Source organism: Camelus dromedarius, chromosome 8 (assembly GCF_036321535.1).
Source record: "Camelus dromedarius isolate mCamDro1 chromosome 8, mCamDro1.pat, whole genome shotgun sequence".
In the NCBI taxonomy this organism is placed as follows: Eukaryota; Metazoa; Chordata; class Mammalia; order Artiodactyla; family Camelidae; genus Camelus; species Camelus dromedarius.
Genome location: NC_087443.1, coordinates 31,019,162 through 31,033,580, shown reverse-complemented (window position 1 = coordinate 31,033,580; position 14,419 = coordinate 31,019,162). Strand labels below are relative to the sequence as shown.

At 39.4% G+C, this 14,419-nt stretch overlaps 1 protein-coding gene across 16 annotated transcripts in view; it reads right to left on the bottom strand.

Annotated features, from left to right (window-relative positions):
- Positions 1-14,419, bottom strand: part of USP54 (ubiquitin specific peptidase 54) — a 120,167-nt gene that overhangs the window by 26,787 nt on the left and 78,961 nt on the right. For 13 of the 16 annotated variants that reach the window (XR_004139962.2, XR_004139961.2, XR_010381922.1 and 10 more), the window contains 8 exons: positions 8,090-8,224; positions 6,402-6,515; positions 6,183-6,265; positions 5,636-5,741; positions 5,378-5,524; positions 3,541-3,690; positions 1,807-1,975; positions 300-467 (listed from right to left, as the gene is read on the bottom strand). Coding sequence is in view for 13 of the 16 variants with exons in the window: in XM_031462139.2 (XP_031317999.1) it covers positions 300-467; positions 1,807-1,975; positions 3,541-3,690; positions 5,378-5,524; positions 5,636-5,741; positions 6,183-6,265; positions 6,402-6,515; positions 8,090-8,224 (1,072 nt within the window). In the remaining 3 variants the exon portion in view is untranslated. The remainder of the gene's footprint in view (positions 1-299; positions 468-1,806; positions 1,976-3,540; positions 3,691-5,377; positions 5,525-5,635; positions 5,742-6,182; positions 6,266-6,401; positions 6,516-8,089; positions 8,225-14,419) is intronic. The other 3 variants (XM_031462145.2, XM_064488047.1, XM_031462147.2) reach the window with 1 other exon arrangement.

The window sequence follows — 14,419 nt, the reverse complement described above, 5'->3', positions numbered from 1 at the left end:
GAATGACCAGGATCAACAGCATAGCAGGAGAAAAGCAGATTTCAGAATAAATAATCACATCAATAATCATATTACAGTGGTTCTTACTGATATGCTGCTATGGACAGGAACATGTCCCCTGGAACATCATCGTTCATTCAGAATTGCATTGCTTCTTTTCATCCCACTCATTATCCAAGTTCTGTACATTTCCCCCCTTGCATGACAAACATTTCTGACTTGGCCTAGTTTCTTTTTCTTGGGAGACCCTCTATGCAGAACTGAATCAGGCCAGCAGGGTCCACTGTATAAGTCCCTACCTGTGTCCCGACTGCTCTGAGACGTGGAATCATTCTCCACATTATAGATGACTGTCCCCTGAGAATCAGAAGAGAAGTGACTGACCACGGACTCATGGTGGGAGTGTTTGGGATAGCTCTCCGTTGAGGAATCTGTTCGAGTATCACTTGAGATGGAGGGCTCCCTCCCTGAGGGAAGGAGGAGACACACGCAAAGGTGAGGAAAGACAGGAGAGTAACAGAGAGGGAGCAAAGAGCTGCTTGGCAACAAAGGTCCATATGGTTAAGAACTTCCTAGATGGAAGGGTGAGGAGAATATACCAGAGCCACTCTTCCCAACACCCAACTTCAGATAAACCAGACACACAAACAATTCCTCCCACTCCTGCCCCTACCTTGCTGAAGCCCTCACTTTGCCTGCCACTGTGAAAAACTGTGGGGTTTTTAGAAAACCTACGAGGGGAAAGTAGAAGAAAGGAAAAAGTTGTGAAAAGTAAGATGTACTTAGATGAAGAGTCCCAGGCCCGACTTGGCACAATAACCAATTGTTTCCCTGTCCCATGATTTTTTTCCTATCCTGCCAGAAAAGTCACTTTAAAAAATTTAATGATATTATAAGCATCTTTAATATCTCTGAGACATTCTGGGACAGTTATTGATACTTAAGTGTGAATTAGTTCAGTAAGACTAGTTTCCTCTGAACACCTAGCCAAGATAAACACAGCAGTGGAATGGGTGTCGAGCACAGGGAGAAGCAGCAGAGCCGGTCTGGGTGGGGTACAGGGGCGGGAAGAACATACCAAGCAGGAGGGAAGCACAAAAGGGAGGGAAAAGGATTCCAAAGACAGCATCTTCTCTTTCAAAATCATACTCAGGGCCAGCCCTAGATCCAGAAGAGGAAAAGAACATTTCCTTTTCCTCCTTTTAGGAATCAAGCCAAAACCATTAGGGTTCTATTTCTATTACAGGATGAGCTTCCAAGGGATAGCCTGAGATTTTAGCAATCAAGCTGCAAGCTGTTTCTACAGGAAAACATGATTTAAGTTCCAAACAATTGAATTAGAAGTGAACAACTGATTCATAAGCTGAGGAATATTGCTTCTGTACTTGGCATTTTACAACAAAAATCTCTCATCCCAAACAAAATGACTAGCTTTGTAGTAACTCATACCATTTTCTTGGTCTTAACAACTCACTAGAGTCAGTTAAATTGCTAGTAAGTATCTGTCATCTTTACTCATGTTAGAAGGTTAAATAGTGAGGTTTCCCTCACAAACAATATTTCAGTCTAAATCAACATAATTTGCTTCTCACTTTTGAATCGGGGCCAGGTGATCTGGGCAACACATTCTAAAAAGGAAGGAAACAAAGCCTGGCACAAGTTGGGCTTCAGTACGACTTGGCACTTCTTTCTCATCTCTGGTGGATCCTCCTTCTCCAAGCTAGGTTATGTGCTAGGCTCACCACCGTGAGACCCAGTTGTCCAGCAATCACAGGTGGGGGAGAAGTAAAGAGCCAGGCTGCTCACCTGAATCTTCACTATCATAGCACGTCCTGCTGTATGACTGGAAGTCAACTTGCGGGGGCAGGTCCTGGGTAGACACTGGGGTACCCTGGGGGTCTGCATAGAGCAGCAGCAAAGGCTGATAATGCCCCTTGATGCATTTGGTCACCACATCCTTCCATTTAGGCCCAATCTAAATCAGAAAAACATGACAATTATACTTCATATCTACATTTCAACACATATCTTTCTGTTCTATTTTTCCAAGGAAAATAAGAGAGATGAAAAGATAAGAACTGGGTAAAGAAACAACAAAAGAGACCTCAAACCTAAACTTAATACAGTTTTTGTTAAGTCTTTTCTGTTAAATACTTCTAGAAAGCATTAAAACCCTGTAAGAGGTAGGAATGATGAGTAAAATTACTTTGACTCCTGTGATACATTCAGCTCAGTTATGAAATGTGAATAAATATTCTCAAAAGTGAATATGCTGTGTAAGGGGACTTCACTTGCCTTGGTGATCAATATCTTTTCACAGCCATCAAATTATAGCCCTTGCTTGAAATCTGCGTTTCTATAATTTTCTCCTAAATATTAAAATCACTTTTATGAAGTTAAAGGACAGAAATTCTCTCACAGACTGCCTTAGGATAAATGACATTCCATTTCAGAGTTCACATGTGGCAGGACATACAATGTCAAAGTGCTGAGAATAGACAGCTGAACCTAGACAGTCTGAGCTTTGTGCTAGATTCAGCGCTGCCATTCGGTGGAAAAGAGTGACAGAATAGCCACGGACATAACAAGCCAATCAAATCCCCAAACTAACCCTCTCTTGAGACTGAACCAGTCATATTCTTAGATGGTGTGCTCTTGGAGTCAGACAACTGGCACAATGCTTGTATCATAATAAATGTTCAGAAATTTATAACTGAGTTGTCATTTTAACTGAAACACATTTATGTGCTTTTTACATATAAATCTTATTTAATATTTTATAAGACAGGTATTACTTTTTGAATTAAAAAATCTAGAGCTTGAAGGATTTATATAAATTGCCCAAAATTACAACAGTAAAAAAAGAGATGAAGAAGACAATCAGGGAATTTGACAAAGATTTTACTATTTGTGGAAGACACTACGTAAGGTCCATGGATTGGTGCAGATTATAGTAAGCAGTCTCCTAGCTGCTAGCCTTATCACAAGAGGCTTCCTAACTCACGCAGGTCATCTAAGTGCATTTGGCCACAGACTCTGTGGTTTAGCTAGTACCAAGTTTCCAACTTTAAATATCATAGCCCTAACTTTCTCTACACCATCCCCAAACATGTTAATCCGTGACAGAATACTTCAGGGAGATAACAATCAGAAAATAATTTATAGCAGCCCTGAGACAAAGTACTACCCACTGATAATGCCAAGATTTGGAATTCTGAACTAACCTTATAGCCTAATTTGAGGCATTAGATTGTTCTCACTCAAATCAACCAATTAACACATTTTTTTTAAAAAGCCTTTTCAACTATAAATACAGAACTGTGCTGAATGCTTGGTAAGAGGAGTCAGAGAAAATAATAGATATGTTGATCCTATCCTCAAGGAGCTTGCCAGCTGTTGGGGAAGACAAGACTGATACTTTCATAAATTCAATAGATAGACAGACATCAAAATTATGAAAATGAAACACTGAAGACAAATAACTGTCTGCAGTTTCTTGTCAGTCACCAAGCACGTCAGGAAGGACTTGAATATTCCTACCTCCTTGACATGAGCATCATCAAAATACATCCATTTACGGATCTTTGTTTGGAAAAAGAATGTAGAATAATGTTTGCCGTAATAACAGATCATTCCTACTAAGTACAGTTCAGACTGCTTGGCCCGGTCATCTGTCACTCTGAAGAACAGCTGTGGGGACAGAAGGGAAAGGCAAGAACAGTCACATACTCAACACTCTCACATCATCACTCAGCAGACTCCATCGTTTCTTAATTAAGGTACTGACTCGCTTCTCTACCCTTCAGTCAAAGATTTTTTTTGGCTAGTCCTTATTGATCATCAGAAATGAACTGAAAAAGGCAAAATTTAGGGAAAAGTAAGACAGATAATGGCCAAACAGGTAAGGTGGTGATGTTTCTTCATACCTTTTAATAATATTTTCTTGTAGGGCCTATTATAAGAGGAGCCAGGAAAGTTGAAAAAAACAAAACAAAACAAGGGGTGGACAGTGTAGCTCAGTGGCCGAGCACATGCCTAGTGTGTACAAGGTCCTTGGTTCAATCTCCAGTACCTCCATTAAAATAAACAGTAAATTAAAATCTAACTACCTCCCCACTACAAAAAAAAGAAAAGAAAAAAAACTTCCCCTCTAAAAAAATAAAATAATATTCAATATCTTGTAATAACCTTTAATGAAAAAGAATATGAAAACAAATATATGTATATATGTGCAAGACAGGGATATTATACTGTACACCAGAAATTGATACACTATAACTGATTATACGTCAATAAAAATAAATAAAAACTCAAAACACTCTCAAGTTTCAAAAGTTATTAATCAGCTGGTGCCACAAACATAAATTTCCTGCTGGGACCCTAAGTAGAGGCTAAGAAAGCCCTTAGTAGGAGCAATAACACTATGCCGGTCATCAGCATTTCAATTCCTAGATGTCCAGCACTGTCCTAAGCTAAGACACATACAGAAAATTTGAAGAAAAGGACTTGTGCCTTGAAGAACTTATTTGGTTGAGAAAATGATCATAAAAATAAAACAAAACTAGAACAGAACAGAATGTGTGGGCTACAGAAATTTAGAAAAATGAGATTTTATTGTGCAGAGCCTATTCATGTCAGCCATTCCTGGCAAGGAGACCTAAAATAAGATCCCAGATAGTTCACTTATTGTCAATCACAGCTTAACGACATTAAAAAACAACAACAAGGGATCTCCGTAGTCACAGGACCATCCCAGAGAGAAACCAGTAGAAAGGAAACCATCGTCTCTTAACTACGGTACTGGTTCTTCTCTTGAACAGAGGGAAAACCCTGGCTATACCTACACCAGGGTATGTAGCTGACAAGGTAAAGACCCTGGTCTGAAGTCTGTTTCCCTGTCTACTTCCCTGAACAAATGCACGGAAAACCACTAAAATTCTCTTCTAAGCCCCCTATTACCTTCTCAGCAGACTCTGGTTCCCCTCTGTGAATTTAATATTCTAGGACTTAAGGCAGCAACTTCCACCCCCTTCAACTCCCACAGCAGCTCCAGGCAGGACTGCTCACTTCTTTGACCTTACTACCTCCCATGGCTGAATACACTTCCCTCCTCCTCACTGGTGTAAACTAACAATGAGGAGAACACATAATAACTCTATTAATTACTTGGTTTTTATCAGTTGCTAAGGTCTGCCCTTTCTGTTTTTCAAGGCCAGCACCATCCCATTTCTTCTAAAAAGCCTTGCACATACACGTGCACATATATACATAGTATATTTGTTCAATATACTATGTTTAATAGTTCACCTAGGATATACCTTGAGCAACACTAAGATATAGGAACTCCAAGTGAGACATAAAGGTAACTAACACTCACATCACCCAGCTTAAGGCAGGTGCCCAGGCTGTGAATGACATCTTCAGCCAAATCTGAATGGTCCGAGTCCCATACAAGCCCAATTGTGATAATTTGTGGAGCGTTCATCAACACACGGCGAATACGAATCCTCTCTCCACAGTTGCTCTGAAATACATATACAACGCTAGCTTAACATGTTTCCCACGGGCTCTGCCTCAATTCCCACTAACCCCAGGTTCCCCTGCCCACTTTGAACCCACCCCTGACTTAACTCACCGGACAGTTCCGCAGATCCCCCATGGTGCTGGCATTCTGCAGCAGCTCACCAAACATGCTTGGTGAGGGTTTTTCTCGTCTTTCCAACATACAAATAGCCTGATTGCTTCAAGATGGGGAATTGAAGGGTGATGATGTTGGGAGTTGTACAGTTATAGCTAAATCAGATAAATCATTCATGCAAATTTCTAACTCACACGTTTGACTTTCTTCCTCTGCCCACTATGCCAAAGCCCCTCGTCCTGATCAGTCTAGTGTCCCATAAACATAGTGAGTGAGTGCCTCTGCCAGTCCCCAAATCCAAAGCTCATAGAATCCCCACCCCTCCTCCCACTTTGCTGGCCAGAAATGAGGCAAAGAAAAGGGCAGGGATGAGAGAGGAAAGAAGGATAAAAAAAGGTTATTTTTAAATTATTGTTCTCAGTTCCTACAATACAGTAGCAAAGACAGAGCAATAAAGATACAAGCTATTTGGGTGCCTTGGGCTAAAACCCAGTCAATTGAAGGAGTGCCCAAGGTTGCAAACAGAGAACCCTGTAAGACTCACCAAAGGGAAGTGGTGGAGATATAATGCACCATCTGGATGAAAGGCAGCGGATCAGAAGTGGCGCCACAGCTAGTACATACACACTGGGCCCAGGGAGAAAAAAGCAAAACCAAGCAGCCACAGTCATTAACTGTCACAGTCATTGACGCCCTACATCCCAGGATAAAGTGTTCTTGAAGAAGAGATCTAAGAAGTGATAAGGACAGAGAGAAGTTTTACCTGCTCAAACAGTGTCATTGCAAATTTCTGATGCGAGATGCAGTGTTGGGCAGTACAGATATCCTCTTTGGTTTCATCAGCAATGTGGAAGTGAATTCTCATCAGGAGGTTTTCCTAATAGGGAAAGAACAAAAGCAGTATATCAACAATACTTAACAGACAAAAGTACAAATTAGCTGGCAGTTTACTCAGAGAAACTGCAATCCTCCTGGAATGTAGGACTATCTTTTTTTTTTAACTTTTTAATTCAAAATAATTATAAATTCACAGGAAGTTTCCAAAAAATTGCATAGGAGGTCCAGGTATCTTTCACTCAGTCTCCTCTACAGGTGACATCTTACATAACTATAGTACAATATCCAAACCAGGAAATGGACATCAATACAATCCACAGAGTTTACACAACTTTCACCAGTTTTACATACATTCGTGTGTCTGTGTAGTTCTGTGCAATTTTATCACATGTATAGTCATGTAACCACCCCCACAATCAAGATATAAAACTGTTCCATCACCCCAAGGTTCCTTCATGATATCCCTTTATAACTTTACCCACTCAATTCCAACCCTAACCCCTAGCAACCGCTAATGTGTTCTCCCATCTCTATAATTTTATTATTTCAAAAATGTTATATAAATGGGATCATATAGACATATCTTTTGATATTGTGTTTTTCACTCAGCATAACTCCGTTTAGATCATTCAAGTTGCTGCATAAATCAATAGTTCATTCCTGGAATGAACTGCGTGGTATTCCATGGTACTGAAGCACCACAGTCTGTTCCATCATCTATGCATTACAAGCACCTGGGGCTTTTTAGTTTGGGGCTATTACAAATAAAGCTTCTATGAACATTTATGTACAGGTTTTTGTATGAACATAAGTTTTCATCTCTCTGGGATACATGTCCAGGAACGCAACTGCTGGCTCATATGGTAGTTTGCAAGTTTAGTTTCTTAAGAAACTGCCCAAGTGTTTTCCAGAGTGTGTATACCATTGTACATTCCCACCAGCGATATATCAGTGATCCAGTTTTTCGGGAGTACCTCTGATTCTGGCCTACATTTTACCCTGTGTAACGGGTGTATATCACTCTTAGATTGTTTAATGATTGCAGAGAGAGAGTCTTTGGAAGGTTGATGGATAGGACACAGATTTCAGAAGAGTTAGGGCCTTCTACTGAAAGTCACTGGCAGCAAAGGAGCTATCTAAATAGTACATCACACTTGTGCTGGGGACTCAGTTATTCTGCTGAATTATCTTCAGTAATGCAGAAGTTTTCAAAGTGTGGTCCCCAGACCAGCAGCATCAGTATTAGCATCACCTAGGAACTTGTCAGAGCTATTCTTGGGCCCCACTCCAGACCTACTGAATCAGAAACTCAAAAGAGTGGGGCTCAGAAGTTTGTATTTTAATGAACGTTGTCTCCTCTGAAGGTGAGAACTACTGTTTTGTGCAACGGCAAGCACAAAACTACCCTAAGTCTGAAGAAAAAAGAAAAAACCCACTAGGTAATCCATACTGCATTAGCAGAGACAACTTAGAGCTCTGAGAAACGAGGGGAACTCCTAGTTCTAACTGCAGAGACCAGGGGCACAATAAATACCGCAGTAAAGTAGCCAGTTCCTGATGGAGACCATCAACAGTCTCACCCCATATCAGAGAGAGCCAGAGGCCAGCACTTACAAAGCACTCTGCAGCATCATCCATAATTCCCAGCTGGAAACGCTGTTCATCCTGAAAAGTCTTTGCCAGAGCACTGCGCAGAGTGTCAGATGGAAGCACTTTTTCACTACTACATTGAAACTGGTTGAAGATTCCCTGTAGGGAAGAGATTAGACAAGGGGAAAAGCACAATTTTGTTATTAACCTGCTACACGACCCAGTCTGTCAGGCTAGCATCTTCATGCTTAAAACTATGGAGCCAAATGTACTTCCCACAAGTTGATATGATTGTAGTTAGTTATAAAAAAAGTAAAAACTCAAGAGTCAGAATAAAGGGCATGATATATGCTAACAAGGATCTCTGCTCTTCCATCTGAGTGTTCTGAGATACCAACAAGGACACATCAGAAAAGATCACTGTCGTTAGTTAATGTAATTTAGTTACCCCATTTCCTCTGATACAGATAGAGGCAGATGGTCTACAGTAAATAAGGATAAATTAATGTAAATGGATTGGTAAATTATTCTCTAGGGACACATCCTATGAAACTTGGCCCCCTTCTTTTAAATTGTTTAGCTACTAAAAAATTACTCGAAAGCATAAAGAATAATATACCAAACATCTACATATTTAACCCCATAGAAATAAACATTCCATCATGCTTACTTTCAATCTACCAATAAAGCTAAAGTCCCATTTAAGACCAGTCACTCTCCACCAACCATTCACTATTATGAGTTTGTTGCACAATCTTCTGTTTTTAGTACTTTTATATATATGTGTATGTATATGTATAGACCCCTCAATAATATATAGTATACTTGTTGTGTGTATTCTTTGTTTACAGAAAAAGTACCACATTGAATTTTACTTTTAAAAAAACATTCAGCATTATTTTTGAGATTACCCATGTATTTCATCCCTTTCCCTGCTGCATAGTATTATATCAGGTTACTATGTAACATCTATTTATCCATTTCTTTATTGACAGACATTTTGGTAGTCGCCAATTTTTTGCAATATAAAGAGGTTATGCCCACTTAAGCTTTCACCAGCACATGAATATAAATAAATTTCCCAATATCCTTGTCAGCAATTAATACAGTCAGATTGGTTCATTTTAGTCTTTCTAACTACATTTAGTTTTTCCGAGTCTTCTGTGAGTACCACTAGCAGCAAATTCTGTCTTCTAGTTTTCTGGTGTCTTTAAAGTGCAACAGCTTTTATTTTGGTGTAATTAAATGTATCCATCTTCTCCATCTTTACCTACATTTGAAACAATGATGAATGTGTATCCAGAGAATGGAAACAAAGAGTGGCAACAAGTGGCACCTGGCTTGATGAGTCCTTCTCAAGTGGTACTGGACCTTCCCCACAGAGATTAGAATAAGCTCCCAGATCCTCACTAAACCACCCAGATAAACAACTCACTCAACAATGAGTTATGTATCAATATGCCAAAGAATGTCACTCACTTGAAATCCTCGTTAGTAATTTCTTCATTAAAAAAAAAAAAAATTCCAGGGTTATTTTTCAGACTTACTAATGAACCAGAAATAAGACCACTTTATAAAACCTACCTATGTGAACTAAGAATAGGAGGTCCCATCAGCCTAGAATGGGTAATTCTTCATCCTCATTTGACTTGACTATTCACTCATTTCCTTCAGGTTTTTATCCAAATATTCCCTTCTCGATATAGTATTTCTTGATCACCCTAATTAAAATTCAAGCTCCACCCACTCTTTCCCAAACCTACCACCCTTACTTCTTCTATCTTTCCCTGTGGCACTTGTTACCAGCAGTCATACCATGCATTTTACTTATTTATTGTTTGACTACACTGTCTGGAATATGAAAGCAGAAATTTTTGTCCTTTAATGTTCTGCTATACTCCCAGTACCTAAAATGGTACCAGCATATTAATGGCAATCAATAAAATGAATGAATGATGTTATATGGGTTGATCTTATTAAGGGAAAATGTTAAGTCCCTTGTCTCTCTTTTTTGGGGGGAGGGCAGGTAACTATGTTTGTTTGTTTGTTTATTTTACAGAAGTACTAGAAATTGAACCCAGGACCTCGTGCATGCTAAACACACACTTTTTACCACTGAGCTATCCTCTCCTCACCCCTCTCTTTTTAAGTAGATAAAGAATCACCTAGAAAAGGTACAATTTTTCTTAAGGTAATATAACTGGTTTGAGCAAAATGGAACTAAACCTCATTCTGCTAATTTCAAGTCAGAACTGTTTTCTTCACTCCATTCTCTTACTAGCATCATTCTTCCTCAATCACATTGAACATCTATCCCTACAGAAGCCTGAGAACAATTTATTGTGCAACCTATTATTTCCCTACAAATGATTCCCTATGATGTGAAGGAGGCATTACCAGCAAAACATATTTAGTATTATTTAATAAGTTAGGAGCTGGCAGTGGAGGGGAGAGGAATCTATTATAATTACTTGGATTGATCTAGAAAGTTTTTACAAGTCAGCTATAAGTTTGGGTAAAGGCAGGGCAGGATCTTCAAAAATTTGTTGCTGGAAGTGGAAGAATGCCTATCAGTGACCCTTTAACCTAGACCAAAAGAAAACATCTAGGTCCACAGTTAAATACTCCCAGAGGGCAAGTGGATATCTGCCAAGTGATCTATGGGATTGTGAAACTTCAGGAAACAGGAAGAAACAAAGGGAAAAGAAGGTGGAAAAAGAAGCAGTGACAGCTTCCACATATGGTGGTCTGACTACTTGAGGATATGCTGAAAGTCACCTCAGCTCAGCAGAACTTGGTAACCACCATCACATCCCAATCTGCTGCTCCTCTCAATTGTTAGTGGTATGACATTACTGCTAACAAAGGCTCTATCTCTAGAGCTAGGGATGGATGAGGTCCAGTCCTTTGTTCAGAGTCCAAAACAAACCAATTGAAAATGAGTTCCAGGGCAGTTCTGTACAAACAGAATACAAGCAAAGTACATCCCCTTTAGTCTTTCTCAACTCGGTTTCCTCAAGAACTAAGCTCTGATATTCTAAGGCATCAACAGTTCCTAAGGAATTAACTTCTCTCCTATGCACAGCACTAGTTCTGTTACCATCCTAGAGAGAATTAAGAAAATAGTCCCTCAAAATACTTTCTGTGTTCTGTGGTTCAGAGGACCCTATCTAAGAAAAGGCAGAGCTCCACTGAGAAATGGCACAGAGTAACAGCTAATCTAGAATCATCCTATCTGGATTCAAAATCCCAGCCCTGTTACTTACCGTCTATATGACCTTGGACAAGTTCCTTAACTTCTTGGGGCTTCAGTTTCCCCTTATCAAAGAGAATTAATAATAGTATTTACCTCCTAGTGTTATTTAAGGATTAAATAAGTTATCTATATCTTTATCTATCTGTCTATTTATATTTTAGACTAATGTTTGCAATATAAATGCTTGCTAAGTGTTAACAACCATTATTATTCTATTTGGGAGTTGTTTTCGGTTACTGTCTGCCACTGTCCTAGGAAGAAAGGCTTTGAGTCAGAAATGCTTCTACCTTGAGCTACCTCCCCAGTCTCTGAGATCTGGATACAAAGGACCAAACTCTTCTCTATTCTGCTGCTTGTATTCAAGAGAGGCAGATTTTCCCTGACCTAGATAACAAGGGTTTCTGCACAGAAAAGGAGAGACTGAAAGTCAGAGCTCTGCCTGCACCCATATGCACTGAGTTCTGAATGTATTCAGAATAGCCTCTGCCTGCATCTTCTTTACTTTCTTATTTTGATCATTATCTGCAGTCTTGCTCTGCTATTGTGAGGGAGAAGCAAGGGTATCAGGGATGAAGCAGCCTGAGCCTGCCCAGCATGCATCTGCGGAGCCGCAGCTCTGGAAGAAGCTGTAGCACAAAGCCCCTCTGTTAGGGCAGCACACTAACCCCTGTGTGTCCCTCTCACATGAGCTCAAGGCTGGGACGGGCCTCTTCCTGTTCCCCTTTTCACCCTCCTCCCACCTTTCCCAGAGGGAGATCCTGTTCACACCAAAGAAAGCCAAGAACATTTAGTTCAGCAATAAGAACAGGTGGTAGCACCAATAAGGAACAAAAACTGGTATTCTTCCAACTGCTGAGTTCTGTGGCAGAGAGGGAGAAAGGACGGGAAGAACCAAAACCCAGGAATCATCTTCCCCTCTGGGGTCCCTGGTGGTTTCATTTCAGTAAACAGAGAAAACCCACCTTTGAGGCTTCTCTCGGCTCTTCTTCACAGAGTGAAACCAAAGAGGTCTTCCTTTTCATTCTCAGGAAAAGGCAAATTACTCTTTGTTTGTTAACTATTTTCTTGGATGCAGTGCAAAAGCAACAAGACTTTAATGACTAAAAGCAGGTGCTTCCCCACCCATCCCTCTTGGATCAAGTGGCAAACAATTCTACCCACATGAGCGTATAATTATCTGGATTAGTAAAAACCATGTAAATAAGATAAAAGTGCCATAAAGACAGAAAATCTTTGTGCTTTGGCACCTACAAATGCAGCTGTTGTTTAAGTTTTTTTCCGCCTAAAACACAGAATTTGTCTTTAAGCAGGGAACAGCTGTTTATTTCTCTCAAGATTTCCTAGCCTTGCATCTAATAGAAATCATGAGTAGAGAAGATACAGGTCAAGGAAAAGGGCTGTCACTAAATTTGATGCTTTATGGGCCCAAGGTCTTTGGAAAATGCCCTTGTCAGCCGTCCAACTCATCCCTGAGGTATCCAGCAATATCTTCTGCAAAGGCGTGATGCACGTTATACACTGCTACTAACTAAATTCTTATATCTCTTCTTCATCTGAGCTTCTCAAATCTCTCATCATTTTAGCTATCATAATTATTCCTTTTTTCTACACCTCCTGGAAATCACAGACCCAAATAAATCACACACCTAAATGTGGCTAATCAAGCCTGTTTATGAATATAACGCTTTGAAAGGAAGATAAAGGAGCTATTCCTATGGGTCACTGACTACTGGAAAAGAGAACTTCCACACTAGCTTTGTGTGTTCAAAAGAATGCTGAATGTTCTCTTTCAAGAGGGGAAAGAATATTTAAATGTTTACCATTTTGGCACCCAAAACAGTGATACTAGATTTTTAACATTTTCTTATAAAAATTTTCAAACATACAAAAGTAAACAAACTAACACAATAAACTCCCCTGTACCTATCATCTGTCCTCAACAGTTATCAGCCTGCAGCCAATCTCATTTCATATATACCACATCCATCCACTTACCCCAACCCCAGATCATTTTAAAGCAAATGCTAGACATTATTCATCTGTAAATATTTCAAGATATGCCCCGAAAAAATAAGAACGCTTTTTGTTTAAAATGTACCCATAATATCATTACCAGATTCAGAAAAAAGTAATAGTAACTCCTCAGTATCATCAAATATCCAGTCAATTTAATAGAAACTCTTGCTCCAACTTTGGGGAAGGCAGAGAACAGCTGGCCAGCTTCTCTCTTGGGATTCTTTAACCTTATGTCTTAAAATAGCTACATTTTGGACTTCCTAATTAGGAAATTACCCACATATCCTGTATCAGTCCCTTTAAATTAAGGTTAGCTATCAAAGCCATACCTCCCCCCATGAGTTTAGGGCTTTATTCACAGTCAATTCATAACTCAATACCTTGGACTTGCAGTGGTAAAGTTAAAGACCTTCATAAACCTATCACACTCATTCCTGCTACCTATGCAAAACAGACACCCACATACACAAACAGACAGAAACAAAGAAACACCAAGACCTCAAGACACTGGACAGATAGACACAGAGGCAGAGACAGGCCAAATTCACCAGAGAATGGTGCTGCTTTTAGTGGGAAATCATAAACTAATGTTAAGATTTATAAACTATAACAGTCAATTTGCTAATTCTTACCAAGATCAGAAATGTAGGACCTTATAGATTACTAATGGTATTTAAATCAGATTTTGAGAATTGATACCATAACCACTTACCCCACAGAGAAAATGAAAAGGGGGACCCTTCTGGACATGTACAAAGATTTTTGAGATTGTGTAAGTTTCAGGTTCTGTCATAAACTCTGGAAAGGAAAGAATTATGATGATCTACTATGATCTATTATACTTTTTCTTATAGTCATACCCCTCTATTTGAATATCATGTAAAATTCTCAACTCCAGAATTTTAAAAGTATAAAAGCTTGCATTTTATACTATCCAAGTTACATCAGTGGTTAAATTAGTTGAGAATATTTAGGTACAGCCTAATAGGACTTCAAGACTAAGAAAGGTTAACCAAAAACCAGACAAATATGCTCATATCCCACAGACAAGCAAAACAAGGAAGTTCAGCTCAAGCAGATGA